Below are 19448 nucleotides of genomic sequence, written 5' to 3' on the forward strand. Positions count from 1 at the left end.
CTTTGGATTTACGAGAGTTGACGAGACAGCAACCCGAAGTCGCGCCGCTGCAGTTGTCGCACATCGGAGGTCAGGAGCGCGCCAAGCAGAGAGAAAAGCCGAAGACGCGAGAGGAACAGCGCGGAAACTTGGGTAGCGAATTTGTCGAGGCTGAGTACGCAGAAGGTGTTCCAGACTCAGGAATGATGAAAAACGCGACGTTCAGAGACTTCATCATCCTTCGCGAGCTCGGGCGTGGATTGTGCGGCACCGTGTACTTGGCCAAGTATCGCTTCACCGATCAACTCGTGGCGTTCAAGGTTATGCGAAAGCAAAAGCTCATTGACGTTGGAGAGATTCGACACGCCGTTCGCGAGCGCGAGGTGCACGCGACGATAAATCAAGGCCCGTTCATCGATAAGCTTTTGCATGCGTACCAGGACAAATGGGCGTTGTATTTAGTGCTCGAGTACGCCCCGTGTGGAGACTTGTTTCAGGCGATGAATTATCACGGTTTGCCCACGCTGCAGGACGCTAAGATGTACACCACCCAATGTGCGCTGGCGCTCGATTATATTCACAGATGCGGGTACGTTTATCGAGATTTGAAGCCAGAGAATATTCTGTTGGACGTCAACGGGAGCGTGCGACTCGCTGATTTTGGCATGGCAAAGAAGTTGGACGACGGCGAACGCGCGTTTACAATTTGCGGTACGGCGCAGTACATGTCGCCAGAAGTACTGACGCACCGAGGCTGTCGATTTGAAGCCGACATATGGGCGCTGGGGGTTTTGATTTACGAGTTATGCAGCGGCGGAACGCCATTCGGCGCGGACAAAGACTCTCGCCAGGAGCTCTATCGTCGATTGATGCATCACCGTAACGAAAGCATGACATTTCCGCCCTGGTTCGACGCCGATACGTGTTCCATCGTCAAGTCTTTCCTACACGAAGACGAAACGCAACGCTTAGGTTATGGTGGCGCTTTCTCGCTCATCTTTGACCATCCTTGGTTCGCGCCCACGCGAGCCATGGACGTCTTGAGCGGGGCGCGCGCACCTTTGCTTCAGCCTCGTCGTCGTAACATCGTGTACGATATGAAGCTTCGCGAATGCATCACTCAAGGCGAAATTCCATGGGAGTGCGGTTCTGTCGTCACCGACCCAGCCCACTGCGAAATCTACCGCACGTTTGGCGCGTGAAGCGCGCCTTTATTCTTTCATTTTTCCCGCCGCATCAGCGTGCGGCACGAGCGAAACCACTACAGACGACGACGACGACACGTCTCGTCAATTTTCAACATTGATTCGATTTTTTCAACGTCTGCTGCGATGCATCACGCAGCAGACGTCCCACGACGAAGATGAAGACTACGGCGCTTCGCGTTCGCCGCTTCGTCCCGCCGCGCGGCGCGGCGTTAGACGCCCGCCCATTTTTGTATAGAATGTCAAACGCATTGTGCCACGCGTCGCGCCGTCGCGCATCGCCTTTCGTTCTCGCCCGTTTCCCTCGTCGTCGCTCGTCGTTCGCGCGCTCGACGCCGCGCGCGTCGTCGTCGAGCTCGAATCGTCCAATCGTCGCCGATCCGCGGCGACCGCGTCCAGCGCTCGATCACGCGCGCGCGCGAGAAACCTCCGCGCGCGCGATCGATCGCGGCGTCGTGTGGGCAAACAGTTCGAGCGCGGCGACCGACCGGAAGATTTGACCGTTCGAAAAAAAACTCGCAGGCCCCGTGGCGCTGACGTCGCCGCGCGCGCGCGGCGACGTCAAACCCGCGCGCGCGCCATGGACGCGAACGAACACGACGACGCGATGGAGGACACGCAGCGCCAGATCGCGAGACTGCTCCCGGACATCATCCGCGGCGCAGACTTGGAAAAGGCGACCGTGCGGACGCTGCAAAAGTCGCTGGAGGATTCGTTGGGACGGGATTTGGGCGAACACAAAAACTTTATACGCGCCGAGGTGCGAGCTCGAGCGCGCGCGCGATCGAGAAGAGACGCCCGCGCGATGATTGATTCGCGGTTTGGTGCGGTTTGGGAGGGATTCGACGCGCGACATCGACGACGTTGCGTGAATTTTGGTTTAAGATCGTTGAGAGGAATGATTGAATTCGCCGCGCGACGACGGCGGCGCCGGCGCTCTCGGACGAGCGCGCGGTGTGGAACGCTCGATGACTGACGCACGCGATGCGCTTTAACCGTGGCAGGTGGAACACTTCTTGAAGGGTGCGGTAACGAAGAAAAGGGCGGCCTTGGATGAGGAGGGTTCGAAGGGCAAAAAGGCCAAGGCGCAGAAAAAAACGGGTCGGGGCAAGACGAAGGAATTAGTGGACCCAACTCGACCGAAAGGACCGAAAGGGGCGTACATGTGTTTTGTGAGTGCGCGAAGATCACAAATTAAGGATGCAAACCCCGATATGACGTTCCCAGATATCGCTCGCGAGCTCGGTGTGGAGTGGAAGACGATGTCGGAGGCGAGTCGCCATCGGTACGAACAAATGGCAGAGTTGGATAAAGATCGATACACGCGGGAGATGTTGTCCTACGTTCCCTTGAGTGATGAAAAGATGCAGGAATTGAGAGAACAACAAAGCAGGCGAAAGGCCGCGGGGGGTCTCCAAGTCATGTACCACTGTTCGCCCGAGCTCACAGCGTTTCTCGGCGGCGCGAAGACGATAAACCGCAAGGAACTCACGACGAGAATCTGGAAGTATTTCCGTGAGCATAATTTGATGGATCCAATCAACAAGCGATTCATTGTCCCAGATACGAAATTGTCCAAGCTTTTGAAGCTTCAAGACGGCGAAAGATTCCTTGCGTTCACCGTCAGTCGCTACCTCAATCCGCACTTGGTGAAGAAAGTTGAGAGTCAGTGATACCAACATTGGTCACTATTTTTAAGAACCCTAGGGTGCGAGTAATGAGTTTTCAGTTTGACTTGCGGTAGCATGAGTTTGAGTCGACGAACCAAGTTTTGAAATAAACACCGATTGAGCACCATATCCACCAAGCCCTCCTTCATTCGACATTCCGAGGTGTTGTCGCCAACGACGCGTTTCCTCGTGAATACGCGAGGGAGCTTCACTCCAAGGCTCGTCGACCTGAATTCAGTTTCGTGGCGACTTAATCTTGATAATACGATCATTCCTGGCATTATGCACGTTCCACCGGCGAAATCACCGCCGAAATCGTCGTCTTGGAGAGCGTTCATGTTTTCCTTTGTCTTCACGCTGTTTGCGTTGGGAGTTTTCACACACCCAAAAACCATGGTTGTGGCACACGAAGCGGTCTCGCGCGCGTCAACGCAGGGAAAAATGTTGCATAAAATCGTTACCGATCCTGAGCGGAGACAAGAGGCGTGGATGAGCGCGAACGAGCGAGCAAATGTCATCAGCGAGGGCATCACCGCTGTGCGTTTTCTTTGGATTTCGCCGTGCGTGCAATTTGCCGTCGGCGTGCTTGCCCTTCTCTCGTCGCTCGTCGCTGCGGACAGATTCTTTCACTGCTATGTTGCATTCTATTGGCGGTATATATCGCGCAAAAGCGCTCTCAAAAGGTTCGACTATTTCGAGTTGGAGGGCGACGAGGCTAAGTATCCGTCCGTCGTCGTTCAGCTGCCCATGTTCAACGAGACGGACGTCTGCGCGCACGTGATACAGTGCGCTCGTGAAATCCAATGGCCAAGAAATAAGTTTTTGATCCAAGTTCTCGATGATTCCACGTGCGCTGAGACGCGCGAGACGATCGAAGAGTGTTTGCATACGTGCAACGAGCAAGGTGTGCAAACCCAATATCGATGGCGTTCCAATCGAACCGGCTACAAAGCGGGAGCGATGGCAGAGGCGATGGATGACATCGTAGATTACGACTACGTGTGCGTTTTCGATGCAGATTTCAGTCCCGAGCCAGACTTCTTACTTAAGACGATACCGTGGATCCATTCGAACCCCCAATGCGGTTTCGTTCAAGCGCGTTGGGTGTATGCAAATGCGTCTGAAAATCTGTTGACGCGCGTGCAAAGTATTTCGCTCAACTACCACATTCGTTGCGAACAATTCGCTCGATTTTCAGCAGGTCTTTTCTTCAACTTTAACGGTACCGCGGGAGTTTGGCGGAGAACGTGCATCGAGGACGCAGGAGGCTGGGATTGTCGCAGCACGGTGGAAGACCTCGACTTGTCCTTGCGCGCGCATCTTCGTCGATGGAAGTTCATTTTCCTCGATCACGTCACGTGCTTAAACGAAATACCCGCGCAGTACGACGCATTTCGTAAGCAACAGCATCGCTGGAGCGCCGGACCGATGGCGCTTTGGCGCAAAGCTATGACATCGATTTGGGAGGCGGACATTCCGTTCGCGTCAAAGCTGTATTTGAACATTTTCTTCTTCGGCACTCGCATGGCGGCGACGCACTTGGTTTCGTTTTTCTTCTACCTCTTGCTCATCCCCCTTTGCGCGACGATGCCCGAAGTCGTCGTCCCGTTCTGGGCGTTGGTCTACGCCCCCGTGCTCGTCACGATCAGCACGTGCACGTTCACGAAAAATGGCTTATTGTACGCGATACCGTACGTTTTATTCGAAAACGCCAACACTCTGGTCAAGCTCAACGCCATGATCAGTGGCTTACTCGGCTTGGAGCACGCCAACGAGTGGGTCGTCACCACGAAACTCGGCAAGTGGGTCGCTCAAAAAGTGGAACGAGCCAAAACCACCCGTCTCGCCCGGCGTCTCGCCCCGACGCTCCGCGCCAAACCGTTTCACTTCAAAGAGCTCCTCATGTCCGTCTTTTTCCTATTTTGCGCCGTTTGGGGCGTCCTCAGGCATCGTCTCTTCGGTTACAGCGTCTTTTTGTGTCTCCAATCCGTCGTCTTCGCCGTCTTCGGCTTCAACGTCGTCGACGCCCTGTGACGTCGGCGCCGCGTCGTCATCCGCGTCGACATCACTTCGACCGCTCGCGCGCCCGCTTCCGCGCGCGCGCTCGAGTCGACGGTGGTCAACGTAGTCACGCGTCATCCCATCCATCGCACATCCGTTCCAGTACCGTTTCCCGTCCCTGATCGCGCGCACATCGACGTATTCAAACCCCGGTTTCCCGCGACAAAGGCGCCGATCGCGCTCCGCGCGCGCCTAGCATCGCGATCCGCCGTCGCGCGCGCGTCGCCGCGCGTTTGCGATCCGCGGCGAACCCTCGCGCGCGGCGGAGCGCGACGCGCGCGTTCGAGCGCCGCGTCGTTCGCGCCGACGTCGAGCGCGAATCGCGACTCGAGCGCGCGCGCGACGGTGACGCGAACGACGACGGACGCGATGCTCGCGCGCGCGACGCTCGCGACGCGCGCGACGCGCGCGACGACGACGACGACGACGACGCGGCGAGCGCGACGCGATGGGCGAGCGCGCGCGACGGCGGCGACGCGGGCGACGACGAGGACGCGCGCGAAGGTCGAGGGGCGGGACGCTGACGACGACCGAAGCGCGATGGTGCGGACGCGCGGGACGACGCGCGGGACGACGCGCGCGCGCGGGACGCGAGGGACGGCGACGCGCGCGGTGCTGGGAAGCGGCGACGCGGACGAGGACGACGCGGCGGCGACGCGAGCGACGAATCAAGGACGGTTGCTGCTGGTGCTGGTGGCGATGGCGTACGGATCGCTGAGCGTGTCGTTGAAATTGGTGTTCGAATCCGCGGGCGCGCCCACGGCGGGCGTGCTCGGCGGCGTGCGAGGTTTGATGACGATTTTGTGCTTCGCGCCGATGTTGATGGCGAAGGATTCGAAGGGGGGGGAAGGTTTCGAAACCGGCGCTGGATTTTGGCGAAGCGCGGCGGAGTTGGCGTTTTGGAATCTCGGGAATCAGGGATTGTGTAACGTCGCGCTGTTGTTCACCGACGCCACGCGCGTGAGCTTCTTCACGCAAGCCTCCATCGCGTTCACGCCCTTCATCGCGAGCTTGGGGGGCGATAAGGTGAAGTCCATGACGTGGCTTGGGTGCGCGTTGGCGTTCTGCGGCGTCGCCGTGCTCGGCATGGATGGTGGCGCGGCGGCTGAACTCGGTGGGAATTTCAATCTCGGCGATTTACTCGCGCTCGCGGGCGCGGCTTCGTATTCCATGTACGTCTATCGCATCGGGCAATTCGCCAAGCAGGGGTTTTCCGGACAAGGATTGCAGGTGTGGAAAAACGTTTTTCTGGCGGCGATGTACGGCGGTTGGATGCTGTATGATGTGTTCGCCTTCACTTCTGGCGTGCCTGGAGCCGCCGTCCCGTGGGCTGGTTGGCAAAATTTGAAGATTTGGGTCCTGCTCGCCTTCACCGCCATCGTTCCCGGTTGCCTCGCCGATTTGGGGCAAGCCAAAGGGCAAGAAACCGTCTCGGCTTCTGAGAGCTCGGTCTTACTCGCGGGCGAACCATTGTTCGCCGCCGTGTTCGGTGCTGTCACTTTAGGAGAAATCCTCGGCCCTATGGGTTACGTGGGAGGAGCGCTCATCGTCTTCGGTGGGCTGGTCGCCGGCGACGTGTTCGCGTCGAAGAAATCTTTGACCAAGTGAAGTCACCTTCATTCGTGAGAACCATTTTTGTACGCATCATACGATTGCATATTATTTCTAGTTCTAGGTGACAATAGATTGATAGATCAGTTTTCTAATCGATACAACGTATGTCTAATACCGCCTCATTACCTAGTATCGTCGGACACTCGACGACGCCCCGTTCATTTGGTTTTAATTGGCCGTGCTTGTTCGAGCCGAACCCCCACACGCGATTGGTTTCATCGACTCCTACGACATGTTTCGTACCGGCGCTCACCGACACCAACTTGGGGAGGCCTTCGAGCTTCTGAGGCACGTACACTTTCGACCCGACATGCCCGCACGCATAGTCGTCGTTCGAGCCCCACGTGAAAAGCTCGCCTTCGTCCGTGAGGCACGCGGAGTGCGCCCCACCCGCCGCGCACGAAACAATCCGATCCGAAACGTCGATTATCGCCATCGCTGGCCAATTCCTAGGGCCATCTCGCCCGAGCTGTTTCATCGAGTTGTCGCCCCACGAGTACAAGGCGCCGTCGGTCGTCACCGCCAACGTGTGCTTGGCGCCCATGTCAAAATCAACCACGCCGTCGATCGTCGCGACGAGCACTGGAGTGTCTCGCACGCATAAGTTATCACCAAGTCCTAAGTTTCCATTTCGATTGTCTCCAAAGCAATAAAGTCTACCGTCGATGGTTTGGCAGCCCGAGGAATACCGGCAAGCCCGTATTTTAGCGATACGTTTATCCTCGAGCGCGACAATCTGTCTCGGTGCGCTCGGTGTGTCGAACAATAAAAAGCTCTGGTGCGGTGGCGGCGAACCGCCGCCGTACGTGCGCGATTTTCGTCTACCACCGCCAGCCGTCGGGGACCCGCCCAGAGAGATGCGAGACATCGCTTCGCCCATGCGAAACCTCCCGTGGCCGCATTGCCCAGCGGCGTCGCCGCCCCACGACCACACTTTCCCATCATCCGTGAGCGCTAAAGCGTGCACTCGTCCCAGCGCAAGCTGAACCACACGTGCGTTTGGACCACCAAAATCACGAGGCGACGGCGGCGTCAGGAGCCCCCGCAGCTCGTCGCGCACCGCGGACGAGTGCCCAAACATCCCCGGTGGCGAGCCCCTCCGCCCGAAACGCGCCTCGTCGTTGGCGCACTCTGTCGCCGTGACTAAAACCTCACCGTTATGATTCACTCGAATCACGCACGCGTGTCCAGCCACCGCAATCATCGCGCGACCTAACGCGTCGTCGTCCGCCTCGGTCCCGCAGCCTCGCGTTCGCGTTCGCCCATCCCTCGTCGTCGTCGTCGTCGCGTTTTCGTTCGCCACCGCCACGACGTTTGGAACATTTTTATCGTCCCCCCACATCCGCTCTCGCGCCTCGACGAACTTCAGAACATCGATCCACGTCTCTCCGCGTCTCGGCGTCTCCTCCGCGCCGCGTCTCCGCGCGCGCCGCTCCGCCGCGCGCGCCGCGTCTTCCCCGAACCCCATCCGCGCCAGCGTCGCCAGCGCGTCCGCCGCGCAAAACGACAGCGCGTGTATCCGCACGTCTCTCGGCAGCGCGTCGAGCGCGCCGAGCTCGGGCGCGTCGTCGCCGTCGCGTCGTTCGTTATCCCGGCCGCGTCGTCCACCCCTCGACGTCGTCGCGGCGTCCCCATCGCGCGCGCGCGCGTCGTCTCGACGCAGACTCGCGCGAAGCATCGACCGCGCCGTCGACGCGCGCGCGCGTCGCGTTCCGCCGTCGCGCGCCGCGTCGACGGCGCGCGCGCGCCGAACGAACGGACGCCGCGCGAGGCGAAAATCAGCCGCGATCGCGCGTAACGAAGCGTCGAAACGGCCCATGCGAAACCGCGGCGCGCGGAACGATAAAAAGTGACGCGCGGCGCGTTCGGGGCGCGGCGAGTCACGGTTCATGACTCGTCATGTGTGTAGGTACTCTCTCAAGGGGCGATATACATTTTTCCGGCGAGATCTCGAGTATTTTCGACATTTTTTATCACGGTTAAACAGTCTTAACAGGTGATATAGTACGTACATACAAAATGATAAAAAGTTGCTTCCCGGTGTGATTTAGCCACCCCCAGATCTCGCGTCGACGTAACTTTTTATCGATCACGAGATACGCATTGAAGTATCATCCGAGACCATGTATATAAAGTAAATCGTACAACATTCGGTGATGCTCGAGCAAACAGTCCGCGAGTGGTTTGAAACTCGCGGTCGGACGGACATCGCGATGCACACGCGCGCGCGACGCTGACGTCTGCGTAAACAGTGTGTTCGGACATGCGGTGAGTGGTGTAAAATACGTACATATCCACGGTTCATGACTCGTCATGTGTGTAGGTACTCTCTAAAGGGGCGATATATAAATTTTTCCGCGTCTCGGCACCTCGCGCGGCGCGGTCTCGGCACACGACGACGCTCGACGACGACGCGAACGCGAACGCGAACGCGCGAACGAGCGAACGAACGAGCGAACGAACAGCGAACGAACGACGAACGACATGGCGCTCTCGACGACGGTGCGACGCGAGCGCGAACGCGCGAACGAACGCGACGCGAACGCGAAGATGCGCGAAGATGCGCTTTCGGTGCCCAGAAGGACTGACGGCGGACGCGCGACGACGCAGATGGCGCGAGACGCCGATAGCTTTTTTCGTGACGTCTTCAGAGACGCCGACGACGTGCGTACGCGGTCGCGCGCGTGGGGGGGGCGAGGGCGAAGAACGCGCGAGGGTTCTTCGGTTCGACGTCTCGTCTCGACTCGTCTCGTCTCGTCTCGTCTCGTCTCGCGCGCGCGCGAGAAGCGATGCGCGATATTTCCTTTCACGGAAAAAACTTGATCAGAAAGGACATCAAAATGACTTGATGACTTTGTTGATTTCTTCAGGCACAAGGGTAGAGATGGACTGACTGAATGCACGCATCGCTGCGCAGTGGTTTTCGAATTTTCATCTCGCGCCCGGAATGGGTAACCCGTGGATGCCGTTGGCGCAGCGCACGCCCGGGGCGAGCGGTGCGTTGGCTCCGCTTGCGGGCGGCTTGCGCGTCATTCCTGTCGACGTTTTAGAGGATGAGAAGTCTTACGTCTTGCGTGCGGATCTTCCCGGGATGAAGAAAGAAGACGTCAACGTCGAAGTTGATGGACAGATCGTTCGAATCAGCGCGACGAAGAAGGACACGAAGAAGTGGGAGGACGAAGGATACAAGTACCATCGCGCCGAACGCCGAGACACGATGGAGTACTCGCAACGCGCGTTGAGAATGCCGCAAAATACTGATTTCAGCAAACTCGATGCGGCGTTCGACGATGGCACTTTGACCGTGACGTTCGGTAAGCAAGCGACCTCGACGCCGACGGCGAAGCAAATCTCAATCAAGTGACCTGCTTCGCGTTTGTGAGGGATCGAAATCAAGACCATGAGCCTCGATACGTCGTTAGCATCTTTTGTTTTTGATTTTTGATTGTGATACACAAACGATCAGCACTTTTACAACTCCTAGAGAATTTCCTCTTCCTAATAACGTAACGGTGGCATCTTTTGTTTTTGATTTTGATACACAAACGATCAATATTTTTACAAATCTCCTAAAGAATTTCTTCTATCTCTTCCTAATAATGTAACGCTCACTCTCCATCTAGCTACCCAATAGCGGAGCCGTATCCATCGGTCCCCGCTTTGCACCAAACCACGAACGCGGCAAGCAGGGACAAATCGTGTCGCGAGAATATCCCTGACCTGGAACGCGGAGCGGAGCTTGCTCGTAGAATATACCGCACGTCATGATTGCTAAAATCGCGTACGTTCCTTCGATGGTCGTGTGCTTATCCCAAATCATCCAATTGACGAGTTCGGAGATGAACTTGTTGCACGTCGCCACGACGGAGACTGAAGTCGCGGAGAGCGTCTCGCGGATCCACATCGTCGAAAAACTCATTCCCAGTCCCATGAAACACGTCGCAGTTAAAACACCAAGTGCCTTCGACGTTAATGTTGTGTCCATGAGCGCCGTGCTCTCGCCAGAGAGCGCAAACAGCACCACGGCGAGCGGGATGCTCAGCACGTTGATGTTGAACGACCTCGACCAGTTGTTGAGCGGAATCTTATCAATCGTATGCTTGGCGATCAAGCCTTCCGACACCGCGGCGACGATGAAGAGTGCGCAGAACGCGTACGCGGTCGCCGTGGAGAAGATGTCTAGATTCACGTAAAATACCGCCCCGACGACGATGCCCACCAGCGCGAGCGCCGACTTGGGTGTCGGCAGCGCTCGACCTAGGAACAGATATTCATTCAACGAAAACACCACCGGCGTCAGCGACTTGACCGCGATGAATGTTTCTAACGGTGCGCGCTGCATCACCTCCATGCCAGCCAGTAACAGCGCGAAAAAGCTCAACGTGAGGGGCAGGAACGCCAACGCAATCTCCTTTGTGAGCGGCTCCACGGTGACTAATTTCAAACCGTGCGCCGCGAGCAAAAGCAACGTCGTCGCCGCGAACTGGCAAAACAAGATGAAGTTCGGTGCCGGTATCATCGTCACCGCTACCTTGTTTAAAACGCTCAGCGAGCTACCGATGGCGCAGTATAAAACGATAATCCCGAGCACGCGCGCGTTGGCCCACAAGTACGTCGTCGTTTGCGCACCGTCGCGTCGCTCACCATTCGCGCTCGGCGACGTGGGCTCTAAATCAGAGTCATCGCTCTTGTCTTGCCGAATCGGCGCGTATTTCGCCATCTTCCGCGCGCGTGGCGTCGACAAGTGCCGTCAAGCCAAGCGCAAGAGCCAGGGTGTTGAGACCGGGACGACGACGAGACGATGACGCTTTGCGCGACTCGTCTCACGCGCGCGACGGACGATGCGACGCCGCGATGGCGAAGAAATTTTTATACGATTACTCGAGCTTACAACCTCGACTGAATCTACCGACTCCCACCACACTAAGAAAGAGCGCGAAGACCCGTGCTAATACGTGCGTCTTCGCGCGCGAGACTTTTGAATCCCGGACGCACGACGCGCCTAGTAGTTCGTCGTCACGTGCTTCTTCTTGTCACCGCCGATTTCGAACATCTTGCAACGCTTGATCGGGTGCATGTGGACTTGTTTGCACGTACCGCACTGCAAGCGCAAGACAATCTTCTTCGTCGTCTTCGCCTTCTTGTGGAACACCGGCTTGGTTTGGCCACCGTACCCCGCTTGTTTGGAATCGTAACGACGCTTCCCTGTGTTCGGTGTGCGAATCGCGCATCGAGTCGTCAGTCACGCGTGTCGACGAGAAGAATACGTTTCACGCGCGCGTCGTCGCGCGCGTCGCATCCGCGCCATAGCTCGAGCGCGCGCGCGATCGCGCGCGTCGACCGTCATCCGTAGGGTTTTCGCGCGCCACGCACCTTGCGCGTACAGGCTCGCCTTGCCCGTCTTGTACTGCGTCACCTTGTGCGCGGAGTGCTTCTTGCACCCCTTGCAGAACGTCTTCTTAGATTTCGGCACCTGTTCGCGTTCGCGCGCATCGGATCCGTCGTCGTCGTCAGTCATCACCGTCTCGAGCGCGATCGCTCGCGAGCCCTAACGCGCGCGCGTCCCGCGCCGTCCCATCGCGCGCGCGCGCGTCGCGTCGCGCGTCGAGCCGCCGCGTCGAACGCGTCGAGTGCGTCGCCATCGTCTCGACGTACGTTCACCATTTTCTCAACCCCACGCGCGCGTCAAAGAGGCGTCACGCGGCGTCGCGCGCGCGCCATTTGTCGCGCCCGGGATGGACATTTGCTGAACCCTGGCGCGAGGTGAATTTCCAACGACGCCGCGCGCGTCACACGACGACGCGACGCGGCGGTGCGTCCGATCGTCCCGAGCGACGCGCGACGCGAGCGAAGAGCCGACGACGACGACGACGACGACGACGCGCGCGCGCATCGACGCGCGTTCGAACGCGCGATAACGCGCACGAAGCATGGAGAAGCACCACAAACTGCGACGACCGCAAGGGTCGTCCATACACGGGTGTAACATATGCGGGATCGAGGGACATCAGGCGGCGTTTTGCATGAATGGGAACGTGGATTGGGCCAATCGATGGCCGCGCGAGTGCTTCGTCATAGAGCCGCCGCAGAGCGCACCAAAGGCGAGGAAGGAGCCAGACTTTAGGAAGATGGCGCGCGAGGCCAAGGCGTACGCCAAGAAAAAGATGCGCAAGGAGGAACGAGAGAAGCGACGGGCGGCGGGGGAGGAGGTGTCTGAGAGCGAAGAAGAACCAGCAAAGACGGAAACCGCGACGGGTGGTGCGAAGGGGGCGATGGTGGAGGGATGGGTGATGTATTACGACAAGCTCGGACGGCCATATTACCACAACAAGCTGACGAACAAGACGCAATGGACGGCGCCTACGGCGTAGAGAACGCGATGTGGGAGAGTTTCGAGATGTGTATCGATAGTTAGATAGTCAAAGCGGAAGATCGAGTGTAAAACGTTGAAAGCAACACGATTAAGGCTACAAATTCCCCGCCTCTTACACAAAGCTATTCGCGACGTCGCCGCGCAATTCTAAAGCATTCTCTTCAACAAATCGTGATGATCGGCGTCAAAGTATTCACCTAGCTCCTCTTTCGTCACCCACGCGTGCTCGACGTAACCATCTTGCAATTCTAACTCACCCTCGATGTATGAACCGCGGTAATAAAATGTCGTGCCGTCGGCGGTTTCGTAGTGACCCTGCGGCGCATTCCCGACCACCCAACACTCTAAAGAATCTCCCGCGAAAGCTTTCAGCGATCGCTCAGCCGTTTGGCGCATCGTCTCTCCGTCATCGTGTTTAGACTTTGGGAAGCCCCACTTGCCGTCTTTTTCCTTGACGACGAGGAAGAGGAACTCGGGAAGTTTGCGATGCAGCGTACTTCTGTCGCCCGTGCGATCCGCCTCCGTCTCTCTCGGTGCCGGCTCAAAATCCGGCAAGTTGTCTAATAAACCTTTCGCTTCGACTATTTGATCGGGGAGTTTCACCCTAAACTTGTCGCGTCGCGCTTCGCTCCATTCCTTGTACTCGCGCTCCCACGCCGGGGCTTCGGGAATTACGACTGGGATGCGCTCGACGAGCATAGAGCCGTACAACGAGTTATTCGCCGCCGCGCTCGCCGCGACGTACGATCGTGCGCTTGACGCCGCGGTCGAGCGTCCATCGCGGCAGGCACCGAGCGCGGACGCCGCGCACGACGTCCCACGATTGGCGTTGGCATGACCACGACGCTGAGCTAAACTGTGACGAAACGCCTGCGCGCGAGCGCGTCGCGCGGCCTTCAGCGCCTGACGAAACATGTTTTTGACAGTGCGCGCAGGCTACCGAGCTAGTATCGAATCCGTCGCCGACACGTCTCGAGTTGAAGAGTGAGGAGGCACTGAAGACCTCTGCCGCCCTACTTTGAGCTTGTCAAAATCGAGGACGCGCTGCATCTAAATCTTCTATGATTGATTTCATGGCTACGTCTAATTGATCAATCTATGAATTTTCTTGCGTCGCTGTCTTCTCAAAGTCAGCGTACGCCTGAGGACGACGAGTTTTCTCGTCATCATAAAACGTCAACGCAGAATCAAACGCACCGAGCAGCGGCCTAAGGCGCTGAGAAGCGATATGTCGGTGGGCGGAAGGGAGCGAACTTTTCACTCCTTCGAGTTTATCGTACAAGATCTCGACGGATTTGCAGACCTTCGTCGCTTTCTCCCATCGCACAGACGTTATCATCGGCGTGGACATCCAGAACTGACGTAGCAGCTCCCCACCAGTCGCCGCGCTCCGTCTCAGTTGCTCGTTCACATTCTCAGGAAACGCAGCCACATCATCAGCGTTACTAAAACTTTGCTGTGACGCAAATTGAGCGCTCAAATCTTCAACTTTAGCGAGTGATTGCGTGACCTCTTTCAACACTTGCAGTGCGATGTCGGGATCCAATGCGCGTTTTTGCTTCTTTTCGGGATGCTGGAGCGTACTCAGAGCCGACGTCACGGCCTCTTTGAACGGTTCGATGACGACATGCGTCTTCGAAGGCTTACTCACCACGGGTTCTTCCGCGATAGATGAAAAGTATTGATGCGAATCACGAATTTTGAGCTCCTTTGGCGGCGCCGCGGGCTTCGGTGCGGCGAGGTCGTCAATCGAGTAATCGGGCTCTTCGAACCCTATTCTCGCGCTCTCTGCGCTCTTTTCATGATCTCTTGCGGCGATCGCCGCGGTGCGAGCATCGACGATGTTCACTTGCGGCTGACCTCGAAGCACAACGGCGGCGTGATGGTTGAGCTCCAAGAATACCTCGGGTAACGGACCAGCTTCTTTCGGTCGGCGATCATCTCGAGAGCCGTCTCGTAGCAAACCATATCCCTCTCCGAGCCCGTCATCGAGGTCCGCTTTTAAGTTCACACCGGGCTCGATCGCTTTGATTTGTGCCTTAACCGTGGTTGCATCTGGTGGTTTTCGCGCAAAGAGAGCCAAATCTGCAGCTTCCTCTTCTCCTTGCGGTGGTGCTCCCGCGCGCATCTGTTTGAAATACTCCGATCGTAAGAATCTCGTCCAAAACTCGCGTTCTGTCATCTTTTTTGGCACATTATTCAAAAATGCTTCGCGCACCGAAGGTCTTTCGGCGAAGATTCTGTGCATCTTTTCGTTCGTCAAGTTACACGTCACCGTGTCTGACATCCCATCGCGTGCGCCTTTGAGATCGCCATCTAGCGTATTTTCGATTCCATGTTTCTGTCCAGTCGCTTTTCTCGCCACTACGTCGCTGAATAAATTCCTACGTGCTTCCCAGAAGTCTTCATTGCTGATCACTCCGGCTTTCACCGTCTCCTCGTACAGCTGCGCAATCTCTACGTTCGTCTTCAGCAACTGGCTTCGCGCCTCCAGCTCCGCCGCGCTCGGCACGCCTTTCATCTCTTCCTCTAATTTTCTTATCTGCGCCTTTATCGCATCGCTTAACCCATCTCTGTCGCTCTCCGCATCGAACGTCAGCACAAGCGCCCGCTTGGCGTCGTTGTCCGGCACCAACCTCAGGCTCGCCGTGGCGCTACCCGGTTTATTCCTTTGGTGCGCGGTAACGCTTAGCAAAGTCACGGTCTTCGCACCGGTGAGATTCCCGGTATCCGCGGGCGTCCACGTCACCGTGCGCGTGCGCACGCACGCCTCACCGCGCGTCTTCGCCCCAGCCACCGTGGACGCGCACGCACAGCGGTGGAAGACGACGTCGTCCACGTCGGCGTCGATCATGACGTCAAAGATCGATCGCGCGAGCGTCGTCGGCGGCGATCGACGCGCGCGATCGAATCCACGCGATTCGCTCCGCCGCGTCGGCGAGGAATGGGGTCGACCGCCTTGCGTCGCAAACGAAAATCGAATCGCGCCTCGAACGCGCCGCGCCACTCGAGGCCGCGTCGCGTGCGATGTTCGCGCCGATGACGTCGCCCACAGCCAACAGGGCGATGACTTGGAGCGCCAACAGGCGAGCGCCCGGTCGAACGCGAGGTCGCCCGACGTGGTCGTCCAACGGATCGAGGACGCGCATGGAGGGCGGGTGGGTGAAGAATAAAGCCACGGTCGTCGCCCCGGTGCCGATTCAAGTGGCGTGGGAGCTGTGGCAAGATCGAACGAGGATCCCGAATTGGATGCCTTGGATCTCCTCGGTGTCGTATTTGCCCGACGACAAGACGAAGACGAAGTGGACGCTGTCGACGGATCAATTCGGCCAGCACTTTGAGTTTTCGTGGCTCGCGCAAGATTTAGAACCGGTCAAGTACGAGCGGATCTCGTGGGAGTCTTTGGAGGGATTAAAGAACAAGGGCTCGGTGAACTTTAGCAAGGAACCCGCCGGGACGAAGCTGGAGATGGAGATTAGCTACGAAGTCCCAGCCCCGCTCGTGCCGTTCGGCGCCGCGGTGTCGCCGCTCGTGGAGTCCATCCTGAGCGCCGACCTCAAGCGGTTCTCGACGTTCTCGGAGAAGGTGGCCAAGGCCATGTCCAAGTGATGGACGGCCCCAGTAAGTAGAGTATCGCCGCGAATGACTTTATTATTATTGTAAATCGAATGAATCATACACACAAGAGCTTGTCCGCGACCGCGACGCAAACGTTATCGAGCATCACAAAACGCTCACGAACGGGCGCGAAACGCGCCAGATTCGTATCCACGTACACGCAAATAAATTTCAGTAAAATCTGAGACATACACGACCGAATTCTACACGCGATCGAAAGCATACGCTCGAGATGATAGTGTTCGTTTACTTCAGGCCGTGGAATTAATTAATTAATTCAATCACTCGCGCACGTGCTTCGACGAATGCGATAAACGACCATAAGCGCACAGACCTGTTCAAAAACAATAGTGTGGCACATAGATTTACTCAAAGCTCGCCCGAACGCGAGAGAAGTACGTGTCCGCGATGTACTTTGGATGAAATAATTCGAGATATTACTTGCAATTATTGAAATATTTTGTTTTTCACAGCGCCACTCGATGTTTACAGTGTGACGAAAATCCAGAGAGTATTCACACATGTCGTCATGGTAAGTGCGCGCTCTAAAAACTAATCTCGATCGTTTACGTCGTCTACGCGTGAGTTTTTAATAATTAATTGTTGTCCAGAATTTTATTAATTAAATGTGCGCTCACGCGCACAGCCACTACGATCGACACGCGCTGCACGTGTTCGCCGTGTTCTACTTTCTCGGCACTTGAGCTCCAGTGCGTCTTCGGGTGCACGGGCGTCGTGTTGAGCGAAGAACACCACTCACGTCTTTCGAGCAATATTTATTTCTTCTTTCGATGTGCAATTAATTATAGGTCCATCGTCACTTCTTCGTTGTCTACGCGCGTATGGACGCGAAAAGGCGCAGTTATTTATCCGACTTATATTAAAACCCAAGGCTGTGCGTGGGGCTTCCTTCGCTCGATCACGAGGACGCAAACAGTTTACGCTCGTTCTCATTAAATTATTCGTCAACAGCGAACGGGTGTGTGTCTACGTCGTCTAAGTCGATATCGAACGCAGATGCGTTCTGCCGTGCGCTACTACTATCTTTAGGGATCCCGAATACGTTACTTTTATCGTCTTGGCCGTAGTTCACGAAGAAGTTGGACAGGAGCGAATGAGGTTGCGAGCTGAACGTTTTCGCAACAGACCGAAGACGGGCGCATTCGCCGCGGAGTTCGCTTGTGGGCTTGGGAACTGGGAATCCGATGGCGCACTTCACCCCTTTTGCGTCCTCGGGACCACAAAACCAAGATTCCGCTTTTAGCGCGATGTTCATATCCGAATCAAAGCTTTTCGCCGCGGGAGAAGATGCTTCGCTGTCAAACGCACAAAACGACGTCAACGCACCATCGACGACGAGCACTCGCTCTCGGGCAGAGCCTAGAGATTTCAGAACCTGCGTGTCGGTCGCAAACGGACCGAGTGCGTATTTTGCTTCTGAATCTTTGTCTACTGTCGACACCTCCGCGACGCTGTTTCTTATGGCGTCTGACGTTCGCGCGTTGTCGAGAAACGACCACTCTCTAAAGTTTGCCCCACCCTTCTCCATCGCCGGCAGGTTCATGATGTGATCCTGCGGACATCCTACGAACGGTGGATGCAGGTAACCTATCGCGCACGAAGGTAACGCATGGCCCCAATACCTATCGCACATGCACGTGATGCGTGGCAAAATCACCGTACGATTCAACACTCGACCGAGCGCTAGAAGGTTTCTAATCGAGGCGCGATACCACGCGGCGGCGAGGAGATGATTATGCACGCCAGTCGCGTTCCAGACGCTCGGTAATTCATCGCTCATGGCGATAAAGTTGCCTTGTGTGTAATAATCGTCCTCTTCGACATCCCACAAACCGTGCTCGCGGAAACGTTGGCGTTTGCCGTGTACTTGCGAAAATTGAAAAGTTGCGTGCGCGCACAGCGGCTGTTCATCCAGTCTTGTTTCGCGCTCGTGTAATCGTTGAACGAAATACGTGTGTCCCGAAGCGAAGAGACGCATTGGCAACAGCGCAAACTGAACGCCTCCCTCGAGTCGTTTCACGCGCACGCGCCTTTTGATCTCGCGCGATTCCGATGTGGAGGATCGTTTGATGAGCAGTTTATTGAAAATCTCTTGGTCTCTCTCCGTGGTATCTTCCGTGGCTTTTTCCATCCCATCGACCCAATCAGCTATGAACTTTTTCGCCGGCTCCGTGGCGTTAAAGTAAAGAATCCCCGTGTTTGTCGGCGCTCCCCAACACTTTCCTTCGTCGTCGTCGCGAGCGTTGAGACAATCCGTGCTCGCGGCGACGTCGACGTCTGTCATCGCCTCGCGCATCCATTCCCTGGGATCTCTCAACCAAGCCACGTCAGCATCACTCACTAATACATCGTGTCCACGGTCGAGAAGATCGAGCAAGAGCTTCACCCGCAGCGTCGTCATTTCGCGCATCGCCTTGGCGGCTTCTGCCACGCTCGCCGCCTGTCGCGCGCCGGAAGCGTCGCCGAGCGCCGTGCCTCCGGTGGCCATGACCCCTCCTTTGTACCTATAATTCGCGCCCCCAAAACATGGCATGGAGTGCCGCTCGCAAAATCGCTCCGTGGCTTCGTCCAGAGCGAGCATGACGATGTTCTCATCCTTTTCGTTCGGCTGCGCTCCCTTGGCCTTGCGCAACAACTTCAGCCAATTCAACGCGAACTCGTGAAAGCCGTCCGAGACATAGGACACGAAAACCAAACCATCCCGCGCGAGCATCGCGCTCAAAACGTCACCGCTCGCATCGCTCTCGTTAAACTTCGCCACCGACTTCGTGACTTCCTCGCCGGCGGACGCGACGTCCTCGACAGTCGCCGCGTAGTCGACCTCGACTTCGACTTTGCCCGCGCCTTCGCTCGCCGCCTCGCGCGTCGTCTTCCTCGTCGCCATCGCCGCCCCTCCCGCCCGTCTCT

The 19448-nt window shown here is 57.1% G+C and overlaps 13 protein-coding genes across 13 annotated transcripts; 7 read left to right on the forward strand and 6 right to left on the reverse strand.

Moving 5' to 3' along the window:
- Positions 1-197: 197 nt before the first annotated feature.
- Positions 198-995, forward strand: OSTLU_4415 (predicted protein; the record flags this gene model as incomplete). Its single annotated transcript, XM_001421811.1, has 1 exon — positions 198-995. A coding segment is annotated over one exon (798 nt), but the record flags the coding sequence as incomplete, so codon positions are not given.
- A 796-nt stretch (positions 996-1791) lies between these two features.
- HMGB3502 (predicted protein) lies at positions 1792-2857 on the forward strand (the record flags this gene model as incomplete). The annotated part of the gene is made up of 2 exons (XM_001421812.1): positions 1792-1944; positions 2189-2857. 2 exons carry the CDS (start codon positions 1792-1794, stop codon positions 2855-2857), a joined length of 822 nt encoding a protein of 273 aa, XP_001421849.1.
- Positions 2858-3343: 486 nt separating this feature from the next.
- On the forward strand, positions 3344-4888 carry OSTLU_18489 (predicted protein; the record flags this gene model as incomplete). The annotated part of the gene is made up of 1 exon (XM_001421813.1): positions 3344-4888. The coding sequence occupies one exon, from the start codon at positions 3344-3346 to the stop codon at positions 4886-4888; it is 1545 nt and encodes a 514-aa protein (XP_001421850.1).
- A 726-nt stretch (positions 4889-5614) lies between these two features.
- On the forward strand, positions 5615-6523 carry OSTLU_18490 (DMT family transporter: drug/metabolite; the record flags this gene model as incomplete). Its single annotated transcript, XM_001421814.1, has 1 exon — positions 5615-6523. One exon carries the CDS (start codon positions 5615-5617, stop codon positions 6521-6523), a length of 909 nt encoding a protein of 302 aa, XP_001421851.1.
- A 94-nt stretch (positions 6524-6617) lies between these two features.
- On the reverse strand, positions 6618-7733 carry OSTLU_28035 (predicted protein; the record flags this gene model as incomplete). Its single annotated transcript, XM_001421945.1, has 1 exon — positions 6618-7733. One exon carries the CDS (start codon positions 7731-7733, stop codon positions 6618-6620), a length of 1116 nt encoding a protein of 371 aa, XP_001421982.1.
- Positions 7734-8928: 1195 nt separating this feature from the next.
- HSP22a (22-kDa heat-shock protein) lies at positions 8929-9972 on the forward strand. The gene is made up of 2 exons (XM_001421815.1): positions 8929-9031; positions 9140-9972. Exon 2 carries the CDS (start codon positions 9477-9479, stop codon positions 9891-9893), a length of 417 nt encoding a protein of 138 aa, XP_001421852.1. The 5' UTR covers positions 8929-9031; positions 9140-9476; the 3' UTR covers positions 9894-9972.
- Positions 9973-10265: 293 nt separating this feature from the next.
- OSTLU_5957 (DMT family transporter: GDP-mannose) lies at positions 10266-11111 on the reverse strand (the record flags this gene model as incomplete). Its single annotated transcript, XM_001421946.1, has 1 exon — positions 10266-11111. A coding segment is annotated over one exon (846 nt), but the record flags the coding sequence as incomplete, so codon positions are not given.
- Positions 11112-11531: 420 nt separating this feature from the next.
- Positions 11532-12193, reverse strand: RPL36a (Ribosomal protein L36a, component of cytosolic 80S ribosome and 60S large subunit; the record flags this gene model as incomplete). The annotated part of the gene is made up of 3 exons (XM_001421947.1): positions 11532-11734; positions 11903-12002; positions 12185-12193. 3 exons carry the CDS (start codon positions 12191-12193, stop codon positions 11532-11534), a joined length of 312 nt encoding a protein of 103 aa, XP_001421984.1.
- Positions 12194-12459: 266 nt separating this feature from the next.
- Positions 12460-12900, forward strand: OSTLU_93851 (predicted protein; the record flags this gene model as incomplete). Its single annotated transcript, XM_001421816.1, has 1 exon — positions 12460-12900. The coding sequence occupies one exon, from the start codon at positions 12460-12462 to the stop codon at positions 12898-12900; it is 441 nt and encodes a 146-aa protein (XP_001421853.1).
- Positions 12901-13049: 149 nt separating this feature from the next.
- Positions 13050-13448, reverse strand: OSTLU_8514 (predicted protein; the record flags this gene model as incomplete). Its single annotated transcript, XM_001421948.2, has 1 exon — positions 13050-13448. A coding segment is annotated over one exon (399 nt), but the record flags the coding sequence as incomplete, so codon positions are not given.
- A 550-nt stretch (positions 13449-13998) lies between these two features.
- On the reverse strand, positions 13999-15756 carry OSTLU_18495 (predicted protein; the record flags this gene model as incomplete). Its single annotated transcript, XM_001421949.1, has 1 exon — positions 13999-15756. One exon carries the CDS (start codon positions 15754-15756, stop codon positions 13999-14001), a length of 1758 nt encoding a protein of 585 aa, XP_001421986.1.
- A 293-nt stretch (positions 15757-16049) lies between these two features.
- Positions 16050-16511, forward strand: OSTLU_37514 (predicted protein; the record flags this gene model as incomplete). The annotated part of the gene is made up of 1 exon (XM_001421817.1): positions 16050-16511. The coding sequence occupies one exon, from the start codon at positions 16050-16052 to the stop codon at positions 16509-16511; it is 462 nt and encodes a 153-aa protein (XP_001421854.1).
- Positions 16512-17478: 967 nt separating this feature from the next.
- On the reverse strand, positions 17479-19254 carry OSTLU_18496 (predicted protein; the record flags this gene model as incomplete). Its single annotated transcript, XM_001421950.1, has 1 exon — positions 17479-19254. One exon carries the CDS (start codon positions 19252-19254, stop codon positions 17479-17481), a length of 1776 nt encoding a protein of 591 aa, XP_001421987.1.
- Between the last annotated feature and the right edge of the window lie 194 nt (positions 19255-19448).

Source organism: Ostreococcus lucimarinus, chromosome 16, assembly GCF_000092065.1.
Source record: "Ostreococcus lucimarinus CCE9901 chromosome 16, complete sequence".
Taxonomy (NCBI): Eukaryota; Viridiplantae; Chlorophyta; class Mamiellophyceae; order Mamiellales; family Bathycoccaceae; genus Ostreococcus; species Ostreococcus sp. 'lucimarinus'.

Excerpts from the sequence above, each read along its gene's own strand:
- HSP22a (XM_001421815.1), top strand. The coding sequence starts at position 9,477 with ATGGGTAACCCGTGGATGCCGTTGGCGCAGCGCACGCCCGGGGCGAGC.